This window comes from Nothobranchius furzeri, chromosome 14 (genome assembly GCF_043380555.1).
Source record: "Nothobranchius furzeri strain GRZ-AD chromosome 14, NfurGRZ-RIMD1, whole genome shotgun sequence".
Classification (NCBI taxonomy): Eukaryota; Metazoa; Chordata; class Actinopteri; order Cyprinodontiformes; family Nothobranchiidae; genus Nothobranchius; species Nothobranchius furzeri.
In genome coordinates, this window is record NC_091754.1 from 33,425,403 (window position 1) to 33,443,946 (window position 18,544).

Consider the following 18,544-nt stretch of genomic DNA (forward strand, 5'->3'; position numbering starts at 1 on the left):
TGAAGTTTTAAAGGGTAAGTGGCCTGTATTCGTGTAGCTCCTTCTTAGGGTTCCACAACCCCCCAAGGCGCTTCACAACACAGTCATTCACCCATTCACACGCTGGTGGGGAGGAGCTACGATGTAGCCACAGCTGCCCTGGGGGGCACTGACAGAGGCGAGGCTGCCGAGCACTGGCGCCACCAGTCCCTTCGACCACCACCAGCAGGCAACGTGGGTTAAGTGTCTTGCCCAAGGACACAACAACGACGACGACAGACTGAGTGGGGCTCGAACCTGCAACCTTCCGACTACGGGGCGAGCACTTAACTCCTGTGCCACCGTCACCCCTATGGTGGTAAGTGCACCATACCACTGGGTAGCGCGGGGTCTCAGCTTTCAGAATTCATGTGAATGTCACTGATTGCACAAATGGTCTAATAGTTACGGTAATTTAAGCATGGAAGCCATGTGGTGTCGTCGCCGTTGCCTCATCGTTAAGAGGGAGATAATTTTGCTGATTAAAACTTCGACTCAATGTTGATTCAAAGCTGTTTGCTAACAGGCTGAATTCATAAGAGGAACAGGAAGTTACTCTGCAGTGACATGAAAGTTTGTGGTCTCTGCAGCATTTGGGTAGTCGATGTCCCATGACTGTCTCAGTGGGGGTTTCTGCACACACACCCACACGCGCGCGCACACATTGTCTTTGTTAATTCTGATTCCAGGAACCGTTTCGCTTGTACAGCTGGGCTGAGGCCTAAATGAACTTTGTAATAAACCACACAGACTGCTCTTGTTATTTAATTTTCCACTTTCACCACTTCATTTCCCCCGGAAGTCCTCTAAAGTGATGATTTTATCATTTTCTGACCTGTGAGATGGTGAATCCTGGTTTCTGATCAAACAGTGAGTGACGTCAGCTTGGATCTTTTATTTTGGCGAGCAGACATGACATAGACAGCAGGACAATGTGGATATGCTACATGACAACTTAGAAAAGTAACAGTGTGTAAAAGTGCCAACCAGCAGAGTATAAATGGGTCCCCTCATTTGTACATGCTGCATGTGTTTACAGCCTACTCTACTTCCTGTTTCAGACCCTCTTAGCATTAGCGCGATCTGGGGACACCCTCATGGTGCTATCAGCTCTTCGTCGTGGGTAACGGGCACTCTTGTATCTGAGCCTCATCCACAGACCCCTCTGGCAGATGAACAGTCATTGTACAAGCACGAATCCCTCCCAGAGGCTCCAACACATTGAACACCTTGTCCCACACGTCCTCCTCGGGGTCATAGCGCTGGACTATGTCGACCATGCACCTGCTGTTCCAGGAATAACCTCCAACCACGTAGATCTGCCCATTAAAAACCGTCACCCCCACGTCACTTTGGCCCCGAGGCATCGGCGCCACCACCGTCCACTGGTCTGTGTCTGGGGTGTAGTACTCGCAGCTCAGGACGTCGTCGTAGTCGCTAGTGCCTCTGAAGTGATTCCCACCCATGACATAGAGTCTGTCTCCCACCGTGCACATGCAGTGCAGGCCGCGGAGCTCCATCATGTCGGCCCTCCGACTCCATGAGTCAGCGATGGGGTCGTAACAGCAAAGTTCCTTCTGGAAGGTGTCACGAGTGATCCCACCTATGAGACAACAAGTACAGAGGAGTTACTCAGATTTACTTGAGTAAAACTATCAGTACAAATACAATTAAAACAATTTATAACCCACAGACTGAAGCTTTATGAACTTGTATTTTTTAAAACGTTATCATCAACTATTGAAGTCCACCCTGTCAGTGAATGGGGTTAATGTACATGACCGTTGGATGACTGGAATCAGCCTGATGTAGGATGGCCGGTGTTGGGAGTAGCAACGTAATTTTTTAGCTACCTGAAATGTTCCCTCTTGTGAGAATTATTCGGTAAAAAAATCTTTCACGTTGTAGATATTATAGAACGTAACTGCGTTACAGAACATAAAAGTAACATCACAGTTACTTTGCTAGGTAACTAATTACTTTTACAATGTGGTAACTGATTCACTAACTCAATTACTGTTTGGAAAAAGTAATTTGTAACTATAACTAATAACTTTTTTATGTAAGATGCCCAACACTGATGATGACCATGTAACGGAATGAAATGACTGTTTTCCACCTAAAAGTCATTTCCCCCCTCTCCTCAGCAGGAACCAGTCTGCATGAGATATTGTTCAAGGTCTCATGCTCTGCTTCTAAACTGTTTTCCTTTCCAGCCCAAGAGAAGAATGAAGACAAAGGACTCTTTATTTTTTTAATAAATCAAAGAACTCTATTTTTAATAAGCTAATCAAACAAAGTGTTAGTCAATAATAAAATGTGAACCAATTTGTGAAATGAAAATATTAATTAGGAAAAGGGTGGCTTGCCAACTCCGGGTCGGGAGAGAGGTCCTACCTCAAGTGGAGGAGTTTAAGTATCTCGGGGTCTTGTTCACGAGTGGGGGTAGGAGGGATCGGGAGATCGACAGGAGGATTGGTTCGGTGTCTGCAGTGATGCGGACGCTGAGCTGATCTGTTGTGGTGAAGAGGGAGCTGAGCCAGAAAGCCAGGCTCTCGATTTACTGGTCGATCTACGTCCCAATCCTCACCTATGGTCATGAGCTTTGGGTAATGACCAAAAGAACGAGATCGCGGATACAAGCGGCCGAAATGAGTTTCCTCCGTAGGGTGGCCGGACTCAGCTTTAGAGATAGGGTGAGGAGCTCGGGCATTCGGAGGGACTCGGAGTAGAACCGCTGCTCCTCCGGATCGAGAGGAGTCAGTTGAGGTGGTTTGGGCATCTGGTCAGGATGCCTCCTGGACGCCTCCCTGGGGAGGTGTTTTGGGCATGTCCTGCCGGCAGGACGCCCCCGGGTCGACCCAGGACACGTTGGAGACGTTACATCTCCAATCTGGTCCAGGAACACCTTGGGGTCCTGCCGGAGGAGCTGGTGGAGGTGGCTGGGGAGAGGACGGTCTGGAGCTCCCTAGTTGGGATGCTGCCCCTGCGACCTGGACCCGGATAAGCAGAGGAAGACGACGACGACAAAAATATTAACTACTTGATATTATAATCCTACAGAATACAATAAGTAATATAACTTTAAATGTTTCCACTAGAGACTGATCACACGTAAGTTTAAGCCACATCACACATTGCTTTACTGATCCAATCAGAATCTGCCAGATCTGACGGAGGCGTGGTTTTGGCGGTGCTTGGTAAATCTGTCATCTTTTCATTCGACCATAAACCAAAACATCCGAAGTATAAAACTATGCCCACGTCATCTTTAACACCAGTTCAAAGCGTTCTAGAGAAGATGACGGAGTGGCCAATCCGTAACTTTCCTCTTCAGCCAAAAGAACCAACGACAAGCTGGATAAAATCTGTTGCTGTTCCAACTGCTGCAACGGTTCCTTTCAGAATAAAAGCTGAACCATCACGACCCAGTTTTGGGTCTTGCTAGATGCCAAAAAACTGTCGTGACCCGGAAGTATCTCAAAGACTGGTCTGGTTGGCAACCGCTGCTTTTCCTACCGGCTTCGGTTCCAGAGAAGGTCCAGCTGGACCTCGACATTCCAGATCTAACGGGGACTTCCGAAAGGGTACGGAGACCGACAGAATGGCGTCTTAATGTGTGTTCATGAATCTCCAAATCAAAGCTTAGCGCGAAGACATCACCTTCACTCCCATCAGAACTAATCGTTTCTCCGGCTTTGTTGGTTCTGAACAACATTCCACACTACACCATTCTCCGTCTCACTCACCTTAGTTACACCATACATTTAGTGTTTAAAGTTAGTCTAGTTTTAATTTGTTTAGTAATAAATCTTTAAACTTTTAAAACTCGACTCGACTCTCCTGTTGTCTCTGAGTGAATACGAGGTTGTTACATAATCCCTGCAATAAAAAGTTCCAATCTTCTGGTTAAAAGTACCCACAGATCCATAAGATTGATTTCATATTCACTATGGAATCTCATGTCTTATGGTTCATTAAATAGATGTAAATTAAACCCTTTACAACCACCACGTGCTGACCCTGGCAAGCAAAAACTGGCATGTCTGCACTACAGTTGATGTTGTAGCAGACAAGCGTGACACCCACCCAACAAGACCTTAGATCATTTGTTGGTGATGAAAGCAAAACAAAATAGTTCATTTTTTCCCCAACAGTCTTTGCTTTCTAACGCTGACCAATAACAACGGACTGAAGCGTTACGTGCTCGCCAAACATGGATGTGAACAGTTGCCTTTTGTTGGTCTGGAATTGGCGTCTCATGGTTTAACTTGCTGCAGGTAATTGTGCCATCACATGTTGGTGGGCCACGCCTGATCTTGTGATCCCCCTCACGCACGCACGCACGCACGCACGCACACACACACACACACACACACACCGGAATATTATATTGATTGGAGTTGTGCTAAAAACACAAAAGTTCTGGTTGCAGGTGTGTCTGCAGCACGTGGAAGACGTTCCTCTGCAGCAGAAGTTCATGCTGAGGTAGTAGGTATGAAACCTTGTACAGAGAATGTGAAATGAGCACTGATGGTCAGAAAACGAAAGCAGATATGATCTCCACACTTCCTTTCACATTCAGACCAGGGGGCTGACAGAGCTCACTGATGCAATGTGTCTCATCACTTTCAGTGAAAACAGCTGCTGCTTTTACAACACACACGGGTCAGAAAACATAAAATCGCCACTTCTGATTGTTCACTGCAGCTCCACCTAAAGATGTTGACGAATTCATGAGTTCATTCAGCAGCTCTGGGTTATTCAGTCATTTTCAGCTATTTTTCCTCCTGATGCTCATGTTGCTGCAAAATCTCTTTGTGAGAGGTTGCATCAGATTTCCTCCTGATGCAACATGAGCATCAGGAGGAAAAATGTGTTTTTAAACACACGTGCACCTGCAGCACCGAATGGCTGAAATGAAAGTCTTGCATGCATGTTACCTGCCCAATATGTGAGGCCTCTGACAACTGGGACCTTGTTTGGCTCAGCTGCAGGTCGTCAGCTTCCTGAACTGCAGTCCCACATGTGTGATTTTCACAGTGAGATGAGGTTTTCCTGTCCAAGGTTGCTAAGTAACCAGGTTGAACGCGGCCTGTCATTTGCTGCTGAACAGGAAGAGGTGTCGAGTAGGTTGACCCAGATGGTTATGTCTGTGATGCATCCCCTCATGATACAGCACATCTTAGCAAAACACTTAGAGATTTAGTCTGGGGTCTGTGAGTTTATTCCTGCCAAGGCCAAACTCATTAACAACTGTGAAGCAACGTGTCACGGTCATGTCCACAGATTAATCTAGAAGGTTTTCTACATTTTCCTATCAGCGCTGTTTATTTGGTAGCAGGACTTTTGCTCTGGTTGAAAACAAAAGCTTGCTTATGAAAGCTGTTTTGATGCTGTTGACTGCGTGACTCCAGAATGCCGGTACATAGAAGCTGTTTCAGTGGTTTAGCAGCTGTGGAACACATCTGAGAGAGACTGGGGTTAGATGGCTGATCTTCACATTTGCTGTTCAGCTGTGTCTCACACTTGCAAACTCTTGCATGTTTTAACACCCGTGCATTTTTGTTAAAGTCGTGCATCAAATCAGGAGAGCAGAGCAATTTTTTAGAAACTCGTTTTAGCCTTGAACTCCCAAAATGAAATGAAGAAGGGGCTCTGAGACAAAATACAAGTGCGGTGGCTTCTCTGAACAGATGAGTCATTTTGAAGAAGAACTGTTTACATCAGGAAGTGTTGTTTAGTGGTTAGGGTGAAGTGGCTTTGCTCTGCGTGGGACTCGTTTAACATCGAGTGTGAAGCAAACATCAGTGTGTTAGAAAATATAAATGTAGATTTACTGAATCATTCAAACTTATGTTTATGGGAAGAGTTGAAGTCAAATATCTTAAATATGACTGAGCTTTGAAGACCAGTAAAGGGGAGGAAAGCTTTGGTTTTATAGTTCATCATCATCAATAGCACCACCACCATCATCATCCTCGTAAATACCATCTTCATCATTATCATCATCAACCTCACCATCACCACCACCACCATCATCCTCATAAATACCATCTTCATCATTATCATCATCATCCTCACCATCACCACCACCACCATCATCCTCATAAATACCATCTTCATCATCATCATCCTCACCATCACCACCACCATCCTCATAAATACCATCTTCATCATCATCATCCTCACCATCACCACCACCATCCTCATAAATACCATCTTCATCATCATCATCCTCACCATCACCACCACCATCCTCATAAATACCATCTTCATCATCATCATCCTCACAATCACCACCACCATCCTCATAAATACCATCATCATCATCATCATCATGATCATCATCATCATCATCATCCTCACCCTCACCACCACCATCATCATCCTCATGAATACCATCTTCATCTTCATCATCATCATCCTCACCATCACCATCATCATCCTCATAAATACCATCTTCATCATCATCATCATCATCATCATCCTCATAAATACCATCTTCATCATCATCATCGTCTTCACCATCACCACCATCATCATCAGTATCATCATCATCATCATCCTCATCAATACAACTTCATCATAATCATCATCCTCACCATCACCATCATCATCCTCATAAATACCATCTTCATCATCATCATCATCCTCACCATCACCACCACCATCATCATCCTCATAAATACCATCTTCTTCATCATCATCATCCTCACCATCACCATCCTCATCCTCATAAATACCATCTTCATCATCATCATCATCCTCATAAATACCATCTTCATCATCATCATCATCATCATCCTCATAAATACCATTTTCATCATCATCCTCACCATCACCGCCATCATCATCAGTATCATCATCAGTATCATCATCATCATCCTCATCAATACGATCTTCATCATCAACATCAATAGCACCATCATCATCATCCTCATAAATACCATCTTCATCATCATCATCATTCTCACCATCGCCATCATCATCATTGGTATCGTCATCATCATCCTCATCAATACCATCTTCATAATCGTCATCTTCCTCACCATCATCCTCACCAGTCTCATCATCATCATCATCATCTTCACCATCACCACCGCCATCATCATCCTCATAAATGTCATCTTCATCATCATCATCCTCCCCATCGTCATCCTCATAAATACCATCTTCATCATAATCATCATCCTCATAAATACCATCTTCATCATCATCATCATCCTCACCATCACCGCCATCATCATCAGTATCATCATCACCATCCTCATAAATACCATCTTCATCATCAACATCAATAGCACCATCATCCTCATCATCCTCATCAATACCATCTTCATAATCGTCATCTTCCTCGCCATCATCCTCACCAGTCTCATCATCATCATCATCCTCACCATCACCACCACCATCATCATCCTCATAAATGTCATCTTCATCATCATCATCATCATCCTCACCATCCTCATCCTCATAAATACCATCTTCATCATAATCATCATCCTCATAAATACCATCTTCATCATATTCATCATCCTCACCATCACCACCACCACCATCATCATCCTAATAAATACCATCTTCATCATCATCTTCATCCTCACCATCACCATCATCAGTATCATCATCCTCATCCTCATCCTCATCAATACATCTTCATCATAATCCTCATCCTCATCAATACATCTTCATCATAATCATCATCCTCACCACCACCACCACCATCATCATCCTCACAAATGCCATCTTCATCATCATCATCATCCTCACCATCACCATCATCATCCTCATAAATACCATCTTCATCATAATCATCATCCTCACAATCACCATCCTCACAAATACCATTTTCATCATCATCTTCATCCTCACCATCACCATCATCATCAGTATTGTCATCATCATCCTCATCAATACATCTTCATTATCGTCATCATCCTCACCATCGCCATCATCATCATCCTCATAAATACCATCTTCATCCTCACCATCACCATCACCAGTATCATCATCATCATTATCTTCATCAATACCATCTTCGCCATCATCATCAATAGCACCACCACCATCATCATCATGTGCATAAATACCATCTTCATCATCACCATCCTAATGTTCATCCTCTTTCTCACCATCATCATCACCAGCATCATCATCATCCTCATAAATACCATCTTCATCATCATCCTCACATCACCATCATCATCATCATCATCAGTATCATCATCATCATCATCCTCATCAATAACATCTTCATCATCATCATCCTCACCATCATCATCACCAGTATCATCATCATCATCCTCATCAATAACATCTTCGCCATCATCATCAATAGCACCATCATCATCATCATCATCATCATCCTCATAAATACCATCTTTGTCATCATCATCATTCTCACATCACCATCATCATCATTGGTATCGTCATCATCATCCTCATCAATACCATCTTCATAATCGTCATCTTCCTCACCATCATCATCACCAGTCTCATCATCATCGTCGTCGTCCTCACCATCACATCAGTATCGTCATCATCTTCATCAATACCATCTTCGCCATCAGAATCAATAGCACCACCACCACCACCATCATCATCATGTGCATAAATATCATCTTCATCATCACCATCCTAATGTTCATCCTTTTTCTCACCATCATCATCACCAGCATCATCATCATCATCATACTCATAAATACCATCTTCATCATCATCATGATCCTCACCATCACCTACATCATCATCATCATCCTCATAAATACCATCTTCATCATCATCATGCGCGATCCAACGAGTAAACTCCATCGTCTCTGTTCATGGTCCCACATCCACGTCTCCTTATCTCGATGGCTTCTTTTATCCAAAAAATTAGTTGTAAGGACAATGACTATTCAGCCGGTACAAGTATAAATAATTGTGACATTCATGATAAAAGTAAGGAGATAGTGATGAATAGCAAGTCAAAAGTGACCATTCTTTATACATTTGTACTTACTCAACTGCTTCATGTCCAAAGGCATTTGCCGCCACTAGGTTGTGCCAAAACGACTATACAGTATGTTGTGGAGGTTGAACTAACTGTTGTGCAAAGTTTAAGTCTGTTGTGAGAAATGCACCAAAGCAACTGAGAAGAACTGTAAACAGTGTCCCCTCACCTGAAATATACATGAGACCCCCATGAACCGTTCCAGCATGTCCATAGTGAGGCTCCACCATGTTGGCTACAAAGGCCCACTCGTTTTTCTTCAGGTTGTAGCACTCCACTGTGTCTAATCACATTCACAGAGGAGGATTGGTTATATTTAACATCTTCACTTACCGATTTCATTCTTTATGATGTTCTGTTTACTGTAAAGCAGCAGACTGAAGTTACAGAGCAACTTTTGAAGTGGCTCACCTATTTCTCCTGAGGCGTTTCTTCCTCCAACTGCAAACAGTTTCCCCTTCAGGGCGCTCAGATGGAAAAAGGTTCGCTTCTCTTTGAGGGAAGCGATTGGAAGCCACTTATCGAAACGTGGGTCGTAGCGATAAGCGGTGTCAATGGCCGTCTTACCTTTGGTATCATACGTAATCTGACCTATAGGGAGCCAACAACAACCAGTTAGACCCTCTATAGTCTGTCAGGCCTGCCAACCCAGATGAGCTCATCATTCGTTGCCTCTAGAAACTTTTGTGTGTTTATTTTATCTGAACTCATTGTGTTTGTGATGGATTTCACCCTGACAATGTGAGGTGCCAGTGCACTGACCTCCAACAATAAAGAGGAAGCCTCCCAGCAGAGCCACACCATGCTGATAGCGAGGCTCCTCCATGGGCTTCAGAGCTCTCCAATGACCAATCGCCTCGTCGTACACCCTCAACTCCCGGCTCACCACCAGCTGCTGCCTCATCACTCCTCCCAGGGCCAGAATGTGGGTGGAGTCAGATCGAATCTGCGTCCTCTCGGTTTGCAGGGCCGGCTGCATGTAGGGCATCATCTGATAGTTGCTGGCCTCCAGCAGAAGGTTCACACATGCAGAATCAGAGCGCATCATGGAGTTGATCCCGTCTTCATCATCCTGGGAGATCTGGATCAGCTCACTGGGTCTCATTAGAGGGAAGCGGATGTGGCGCATCAGGGCGTAAATGGAGGAGGAACGTTTAGGAAAGTCGTGGTGCAGCCATCCTTTGGCGATGTGGTAAAGCTCCAGCTCAGAGGAACCAGTGAGCGAGTTGCTGCTCAGAGCGTTGGCCATGCTGGTCTCAGAGAGCTGGAGGTAGCGCCCAGACTCCACCAGGGCTGCCAGGTTCTGGCTCACAAACTTACCTACGGAAATCCAAACGGTTTTGTACTTAAGAAACTAAAAAGGATTTGATGCCTGCAGATCTAACATCACCCCACATGGTGCTCAGCTCACCGATATTCAGCAGAACGTCCTCAAGGAGCAAGTCTGTCGCTATTTGCTCCACCTCCACACAGTTATCTATGGTGATCTGCACCAAAGACAAATGAAAAATAAAATTAACGTCATTTTAAAGAAAATTTAAAATTGTCTTGTGTAGACGGGAAGAGCAGACAGGCCTGAGAGCGTCAGAGCTCTGCTGGGATGTTAAAGATCTCACCTCACTGCTCAGCAGCTTGTTGCAGAAGCTGAGAACCGTCATGACCTGCAGGAAGTTTGCAGCCTCCAGCGTGTCCTGGAGGTTGCCCATGTCCAGGCTGACCTTGGATGTGTAAATGAAGTCAATGATGTTCTTCAGCCCAACCTTATTGACCCCATGCAGCTTGATCTCTCTCATCCCTTGCTCCCTCATGCCTCCTAAAACCAGCACATATGGTCAAAGACAAGGTGAAAGGATGAATTAGAATTGTGAGAGAGGATTAGTGATGAGCTGGTGGGATGTCACCGTGCAGAAACGCAACAAAACAGCTGACTTTGTGCATCGACGTGGGCGTCATGAGGATTATGGGATAACAGCAGATCATTACGAGATCTGACGGAAATGTCTGCTTTGAATTAGCAGCAGAGAATCAGGAGAGAGCCAAAGAGAGTCAGAACAAAGTCACGATCTCTTTATTTTCTTGCTTGTAAATGTCAGCCCAACCTACATGTTCTTTATTACTGAATCACCTGCCTTCAGGTGCATGAAAGAGCAAACTAACCCGTGAACATGGCTTTGAAGTAGTCACTGCACGAGGCCAGGATGACTCTGTGAACTGGGAACACATCCTTGCTGTCTCCAGGAATCAAGACGACGTCGCAGAGAGTCTCATCTCCCCGGAATGCATCAAGGCCCTTTTGGGAAACGAGTTTTCCATCAGCGAAGCGATAAATGCAGCATCAGGATCAGGAGTGAGAGGAGTTAGGATCAGTCACCTCAACCTGTTTCCTTCTCACAGTTTTTAATTACATTTCAGGACCAATCCCAGTGCACACTGGGAATGTGTTTCGTATGAAAATGATTAAACACGTGAACAGCACCTAAAAAAGACTGACTTTAGCCTCAGGCTGTACCTGCAGGACATCGGCTCCATGCTGGCTGCTGCTGAACACCTTGGACAGCGGCCGGGGTGGCAGCTTGGGCTTGGTGGACTTGTCAGGCCGTTTGGGTGGCTTCTCCATGGGCGGGGGTAGAAGTGAAGGAGCCGGAGCAGGAGGTGGAGGAACAACAAGGACCGGGGGAGAAGGTTGCTCATCTGAAAGCCCAAAGATAAATTAAAGATGGGGCTTGAGAAAAAAAAAAACAGGTTTTACTGTCTAATTCATGACATATCAAAGACCAATAAAGAATGTTAGCAGTGGATGTGTGATCGGGCCAGAGCTCACCTTGCTGAGCAGGTGGAGCTGGAGGTCTTGCAGCATCTCTGGAGTGATGTCTGCCGCTCAGACGGGACAGTCTGCGGCTCAGCCTGCCTGCCCCGCTGTCATCTCCTCCTCTGCTAGAGACAAAAGTGCAAATGTGAAAATAATCCAACATTTCTGAGCTTTAACGGTGAATTTAAACCTATCCGTTTGAGTAATCAGCCCTTGCTTAAACTTTTGCATCACATCCTCTCTTGTGTAGAAACGAATTATCACCATTTCCTTCACGCCCCCTGCAGCTATAAGTCAAGGCTTCACGTTGACGTTGGCTTGGTCTTTCTATGACTCTGATGGATCCAGACTGCTCAGCTTGTCGTGGGCTCAGAAGAGGAACCAGAACTAAACTTAAGCGCATTACTTCTCCTTTTAGACGCAAACAAACAAGTGGTAAAAAAACAGGCTGAGAGGAGATGCATCTGCTGCACAAACATAAATTTACACACTTCCTGTTAGAAAAAGGTTGTAATTCCAGTTTGTATTTGTTTGAAACACATTTCCCTACTTTTTTGTGCCTGAATGAGAAAGAAGAACTCAGATGGCTTCATGGTGCGTGAGCGGTGCGCTGGATTGTAACACCGGCTGCTTTGCATTTCCTGTTTGACTCTTGCTGCCTCCACCGCCCCAGTTGGGGGACGAAGGACTAAACACACCCAGTTGTCTGTATGGAGTCTTGTTTATGACACAGTAAAAACTTTAAACGGTCAGTCCTCCCTTCATGACCGCAGTTACATCTCTTATTTGCTCTCAGCCATCTTTGATTTAACACCCAAAAACAGAAATGTCATCACATCCTGCTGAGAAGCTGCTTACCCCGCTTCGTTCTCCGCGGCGGGCTGAGGGCTGTTGTTGCGCTGGTGAGATTTCCTGCAAGAAATAAGAACTTTAGAGGAGAGAAGCATCACATCTGAGCTAAATCTCTGTTTGGTTGCATCAATTGTGCAAATTAGCACTTGAAATTATTTAATTTGAGTATTGATCATATTCACTGAAACATCATCATCATCATCATCATCAGCTTAATTTACACAGCACAATCCCAGGGATACCCACATAGCTGCACACTGTACCCATTTATAACAAATATAGCAGCAAGTAAAAGCAGTCGCTGATAAATAAGACAAATAAGAGCTACGAACAATGAAACACTCACTGTCTTTGTAGGTTTTGCATGAATGCTGACGTGTAAAAATCTGTCTTAAGCCTGTCTGACACGTACACTTCCCATCAGCTAAACGGGAAATGCTTTGGTAAAGTTTGGAAATGAAAAAAGTAATTTACTTCCACATAATCATCCAACATAGCTTCAAAGGAGACATCGTCGCTTTAACTTCTCCGTTTGTTAACATCTGATCACATGCAGCTGTCTGAGTTTAACCAACAGCTGACTATAAACACAAACAGCTTCTTTGACTCAGTCCCAGATGCATCCATAACACCCTTACCCGTGACCAGCAGCATGGAAGAAACGCGCTGCCTCCCATAGATTAACACTATTTTGTTTGGGCAGGGGCATTATGGGATACTTTCCTCATCTAAGGTCTGCTGTCCTGGTCTAGCTAAAGCGCCTAGATCATCTTTTACAGTGGGGAACAGGAGTTTACCTTAACCTCAGAGTTAGCGCTCCTCTGTCACTGGAGGTGCTTTACATGAAGTCTGATCTGAAACATGGATGACAGGGATGTTGCGAGGAACCCACCTGGATGAAATCCTCCTGAAAAGGCTGGACCCGAGGCCCCCCTCCTGGCTGTCCATCTAACGCAGCAAAGCTCTGAGAGGAAGAAACTGTCTGCAGCTGGCTGAAGAGCTGGAGCATCTAAGCGAGCATCACCGTGTGCTTTGACTTCACCCAGACCTCAGTCACTTCCTGTGCTACTTCTCTTTCTCGGTCTGCGTCTTTTCCGCATCTCGGTGTTCTCCACCCAACTGTGGCACACTTGTTAAAGCTATGGCACACTTACAGGCCTTTGGCGATGGAGGTGATGGAGGAATGGGCTTGTTTTTAGGGTTATCCCCCTTATTTACATCTCTGTTTAACAAAAGTGTTTAAAACAAATAAAAAAAGGAGTTGGAGCCTTTTAAATGAGATTTTCTAACATCACCACCTCACCCAGGTGCACCAACATATATTAAGTAACATCTTATGACCTGCTCAGTTAAAGTGATGCTATTAATCTGTATGAAACACTTATCAGCTGATCAGCCCTGGATGTTCACAGAGTTTTGCTGCTGTGGCCCCCAGACTCTGGAACTCTCTCCCCCTGAGCCTGAGATCAGTGGACTCAGTGGTCTCCTTCAAAAAGCAGCTGAAGACTCACTTGTTCAGGCTGGCTTTTGTATGACCTTCTTCACCACTCTCTCTTTATTCTGCTCTCCCCACCTATTCCACCTTCCTCAGGATCCACTGATTTCCCTCTTTCCTGTTCACTCTCTCTTTCTTAACATTTTGGAATCACAATTGTCTATTTTTGCTCATTTTAAATATATTTTTAAACATTTTCTAAATGCTTTTTTTATATTTTTACATTTTTTGTTTTTGTGAAGCATCTCGTGATTTTTATCATGAGAGGTGCTATAGAAATGATATTTTCTTCTTCTTCTTCTTCTAAATATAGATGTAATAAATTCAGCTGTAAATGTGAATCAGAGAAGACCTAAAATGTGTTTATTTGTTTATTTATTTAGACTTCAGTAGGCATTAATTCAACCATGAGCCCTGGCAGCTTGGTACTTATTCAGAAAACCAAACGAAATGTGTTGGGTCCCACTTTTATTTTATCCACTGACGCTCAGCCCTCCCGCTCTGTCGCTCCTACAGTCAGCATTCCTGATGCTGGACACTATGGAACTAGGATTGGGACAATATTCAGCTTAACTTGTACCAAGTTTTGTAACTTCGAACATGTTTCATCACATGTAACTTTGGATTTGCAACTTGTAACTTTAGTTTTCTAACTTGTAATTCTCAATTCGTACTCGGATTTCTTGTTTTGTAACAGGAACATTGTATTTTGTACATGTATTTTTTATTTTGTAAAATCAAACTTTTATTTTGTACATTTACTACTCATTTTGTAACATCAAACATTCATTCAGAAACATGAAACGTTTGTTTTGTAACTAGCAAATTTCCAAATTGAAAAAAATCAAGGTACAGGTTTGAAATCAAAACTCTCAAAACACACATTTTATTCTACAGGTACAAACCAAATCTACAGTGTTACGAATCTTTTTGTCTCGATTCTAACGTCAGTGGGAGGAACTTGGGTGGAACCAATGAGAGCACGAGTCTTGGCTACCAATCACGTTTCTCGAATTCCTGTCCAATCATTGGGAGAGGAGGGCAGGGTTCTGTCAGAGTTGTGTAGAGAGCATCGACACCTCTAGGTAACAAAAACTGTTCTGTGTTTTAAAAAAGAACTACAGCATGGAATTAATTGTTTCTCTTTGCAACAATCTTCACAAGAAGGCAAAACAGTTAAATGGCAGGTTACAGATATTTCCATTTGACTGTTTATTTTGATGGATAAACTCAAGGATGTTGGTTGTTTTGAAAGAATTACCCCAACGCACACTGATGCACACACAGATGAGCTGACATTTTAATCCTTACGCACATCATGGAGGTAACTAAATCAATCAAGAAATGATTCCCATCAGAACAGTAGAGCTTTATACTGGGCACTGTGCTCAGCGCGGATCGGAGCGCACACGGTGGACAGTGAGCTGAAGATCAGAGGGGTTCGCAGCGCAGCGCAGAACCACGGCGCATGCAGTAAGACTTCCTCCCAATGAAATGGTCTGGAAACCCAGTCTGTCTGAGGGATGTGTCACTTGGAAAAATGTTCGCTGACTATGAAACTTTGCACTTAGCACTTGTTCCCGTCTCTAATATGGAGACGCATGACGCATCCAGTCTGAGGCAGACCCAGTCTTTTAAGTAAACAAACTGTGTTTAGAAGAATTTAGATAAAGTGTTTCTTCCAAGCTGGGACGTAATTTTGGGGGGGGGACGGGTGGGACATGTCCCCCCCACTTTTTCAAAAGGCAGTTTTGGTCCCCTGCACTTTTTTCCGTCCAAAAACAATGCTACGCTCCATTAAATGGATTTGGTTGAGCACTAGGACCGAAACGGAAACCGGTTTACTATTAGACCCGCCCAAAAGCTAATCTATTGGCTCTGCTGATACTTGCTAACGTATTATTGGCTGTTGCTGCTGTCACTCAAGTTGCAAACAGTCAGAACGTGCTCACGTTGTTTTGCTAGTTTGGAGCCGCTAGGGAACACCGGTACTGAGTCACATCGTCAACTAGACGCTGTGTAATATCAGAGCTCAGCTCAGCTTCCATTACATAACATTTGAATAAGTGTTCATTTGTGAGTCTTTGGTAGTTAGGCACAGCCAGGAGGCAGCATGTCAAGAAAACGAAAAGTGGATATAAGAGACTTCTTTCAAAGTCAAAACGTAAGTTGGAACATGTCATGTGACAGACCTGCATTAAGCTCAGACTCACCTCCTCCTTCACAAACATACTCAAAACTAACTTTTACAAACTCATCTCCTCCAGATAACTGACTCCTCAGACACAATTTATTCGTATTATTATAATTATTATTTTTTTATTATTACTATTATCATCATAATTATTATTACTAGTAGTAGTAGTAGTAGAAGTGTAACTTCAAAACTTTTATCATTTAACTTTATTGTAAACTTATCTATTGCAATGCATATTTTCACATTAAAAAGCTCTGAAAAATGAACAGTATCGTCATCGTCAACAGATTTTTTTAAGCTTAATGTCAAAGATGTACACTTTTCATTAGATTTATCTTATTTTTTCCATTTATTTTTTGTGTGTTGAAATGCAACAACTGTTTAAACACTTTTAAGGGGAAAAACATATTTAATATGTTTTTATACACTCAAATGTTAGGGTGATGATCATGTGTAAAACATTAGTTCAGCATGTCCTCTAACACAGCAAATGAACAAACGGCCAGATCTCAGGAGGACCGTTTAAATAATTTTTATACTTTTGACTAGGCCTGGGAAAGTAACACATTTTGCTGGACGATATTTTGTCCAACAAATTGTTGATGATAAACGACATTGTCAACATTATCTAGACCAAAATAACCACTAATATAATGTTAATATATCATAATAATGCAAGTACACCCTTTAAAATGCAACAAAGAAACCTTCATTTAACATTGAAATGTCCAGAACCAGAACTTCTAAATGAATAAAAATAACAAACAAAAATTAAATAAAAAAGGAATCTCACTCCCTGTTAGAAAATGTTGCACCAAAAACAATGAAAAAAGACCCAAAACAATAAATACAATGGCCTATCCATTGTCAACAGCCAAAACTGCACTTCAATAATGATAATAAATAAAAATAATAATAGAGTTGTACATTTTTTAACTTATATATATATATATATATATATATATATATATATATATATATATATATATATATATATATATATATATATATATATATATACATATATATTGAGGATGGAAAAATAATTGAGATGGGCACGTGACGTGTCAAGGGGTCTTTACATAACACCCCCCACCCCAAATCCGCACAAGCCTGCTGTGTCCCCCCCACTTCTGAAATCAAAATTTCGTCCCTGCTTCCAAGAAAGTATTTTAACTTTATTAATCAAGATCCATCTCCTTCTTCAAATCCTCCACTTTTTCCTCCACAATATTAATGTTCCCAAAAGGTTTAAAATAAAGATCAGGATTTTTTTTAAAGCTTCATTAAAATAAGGAGGCTAAAATATTTTTCTTCTAAATGGCAAAAACGAACAAAGTGCATTTTCAGGATACAGCCTTTGAAGGACAGCAACTCCCCATCTTTCTTTTATTAACTGCTGTTGGAAATATAGTGCTGTCCTGTTTATTGCTAGCAAAGAGCTCAAATTTCCCATTCTTTTAAGGAAAAAAACAGTGTTTGGAAGAAATTAGTGTTTCTACTAAGGATGTCTTTTACCTTTACTAATACAGGTTCATCCCCTTCAAATCCTCCTCCTTCTCCTTCATAATATTATAATTCCCAAAGTGTTTATTAAAAAGTTTAAGATTTTTTAAGCTTCATTAAGACAAGGAGGCTAAAATGTTCTATTCTAAATGGCTAAAATGAAATAGGTGCAGTTACAGCAAAGAGCCACCGGAGGGCAGCATTTCCCACCTTTTCTTTATTCCTTACTGCTGTTTGTGGCCAGCAGAGGGCGCAAATTTCCCATTCTTTTAAGGAAAAAACTGTGTTTGGAAGAAATTAGTGTTTCTACTAAGGATGTCTTTTACCTTTACTAATACAGGTTCATCTCCTTCAAATCCTCCTCCTTTTCCATCATAATATTATAACTCCCAACATGTTTATTAAAAAGATTAAGATTTTTTCAGGCTTCTTTAAGACCAGGAGGCTACAATGTTCTATTGTAATGGGCTAAAATTTAATGTGTGCAGGCTTCCTGGTGGTGCAATGGTTAGAGTTGTTGCCTTGCATCAAGAAGGTCCTGGTTTGCTACACGGAGTTTGCATTTTCTCCCTGTGCATGTTTGGGTTCTCTCCGGCTTCCTACCCACCGTCCAAAAACATGACTGCTTTTGGTTGATTGGTCTTTCTAAATTGTCCTTAGGTGTGAGTGTGG

General features: G+C 42.8%; 1 protein-coding gene across 2 annotated transcripts; it reads right to left on the minus strand.

Moving 5' to 3' along the window:
* Positions 1–898: 898 nt before the first annotated feature.
* si:rp71-68n21.9 (kelch-like protein 9) lies at positions 899–17,293 on the minus strand. 2 transcript variants are annotated; one of them, XM_015965840.3, is made up of 11 exons: positions 13,567–17,293; positions 12,681–12,734; positions 11,835–11,944; positions 11,523–11,704; positions 11,171–11,303; positions 10,630–10,826; positions 10,425–10,500; positions 9,776–10,333; positions 9,425–9,604; positions 9,183–9,296; positions 899–1,621 (listed from the first exon to the last, which is right to left on the minus strand). In XM_015965840.3, the coding sequence occupies exons 1-11, from the start codon at positions 13,620–13,622 to the stop codon at positions 1,125–1,127; spliced, it is 2,157 nt and encodes a 718-aa protein (XP_015821326.1). In that variant the 5' UTR covers positions 13,623–17,293; the 3' UTR covers positions 899–1,124. The 2 variants fall into 2 exon arrangements, with proteins under 2 accessions (XP_015821326.1, XP_015821325.1); XM_015965839.3 differs by having other exon boundaries at positions 11,835–11,947.
* Positions 17,294–18,544: the final 1,251 nt, after the last annotated feature.

Coding starts and splice junctions, on each gene's coding strand:
- si:rp71-68n21.9 (XM_015965839.3), bottom strand. CDS start 13,622: ATGGACAGCCAGGAGGGGGGCCTCGGGTCCAGCCTTTTCAGGAGGATT. Junction 11,705..11,834: donor AGCTCCACCTGCTCAGCAAG/GTGAGCTCTGGC, acceptor TTGGGCTTTCAG/ATGAGCAACCTTCTCCCCCG. Junction 1,622..9,182: donor GGGTCTCATGTATATTTCAG/GTGAGGGGACAC, acceptor GTTGTCTCATAG/GTGGGATCACTCGTGACACC.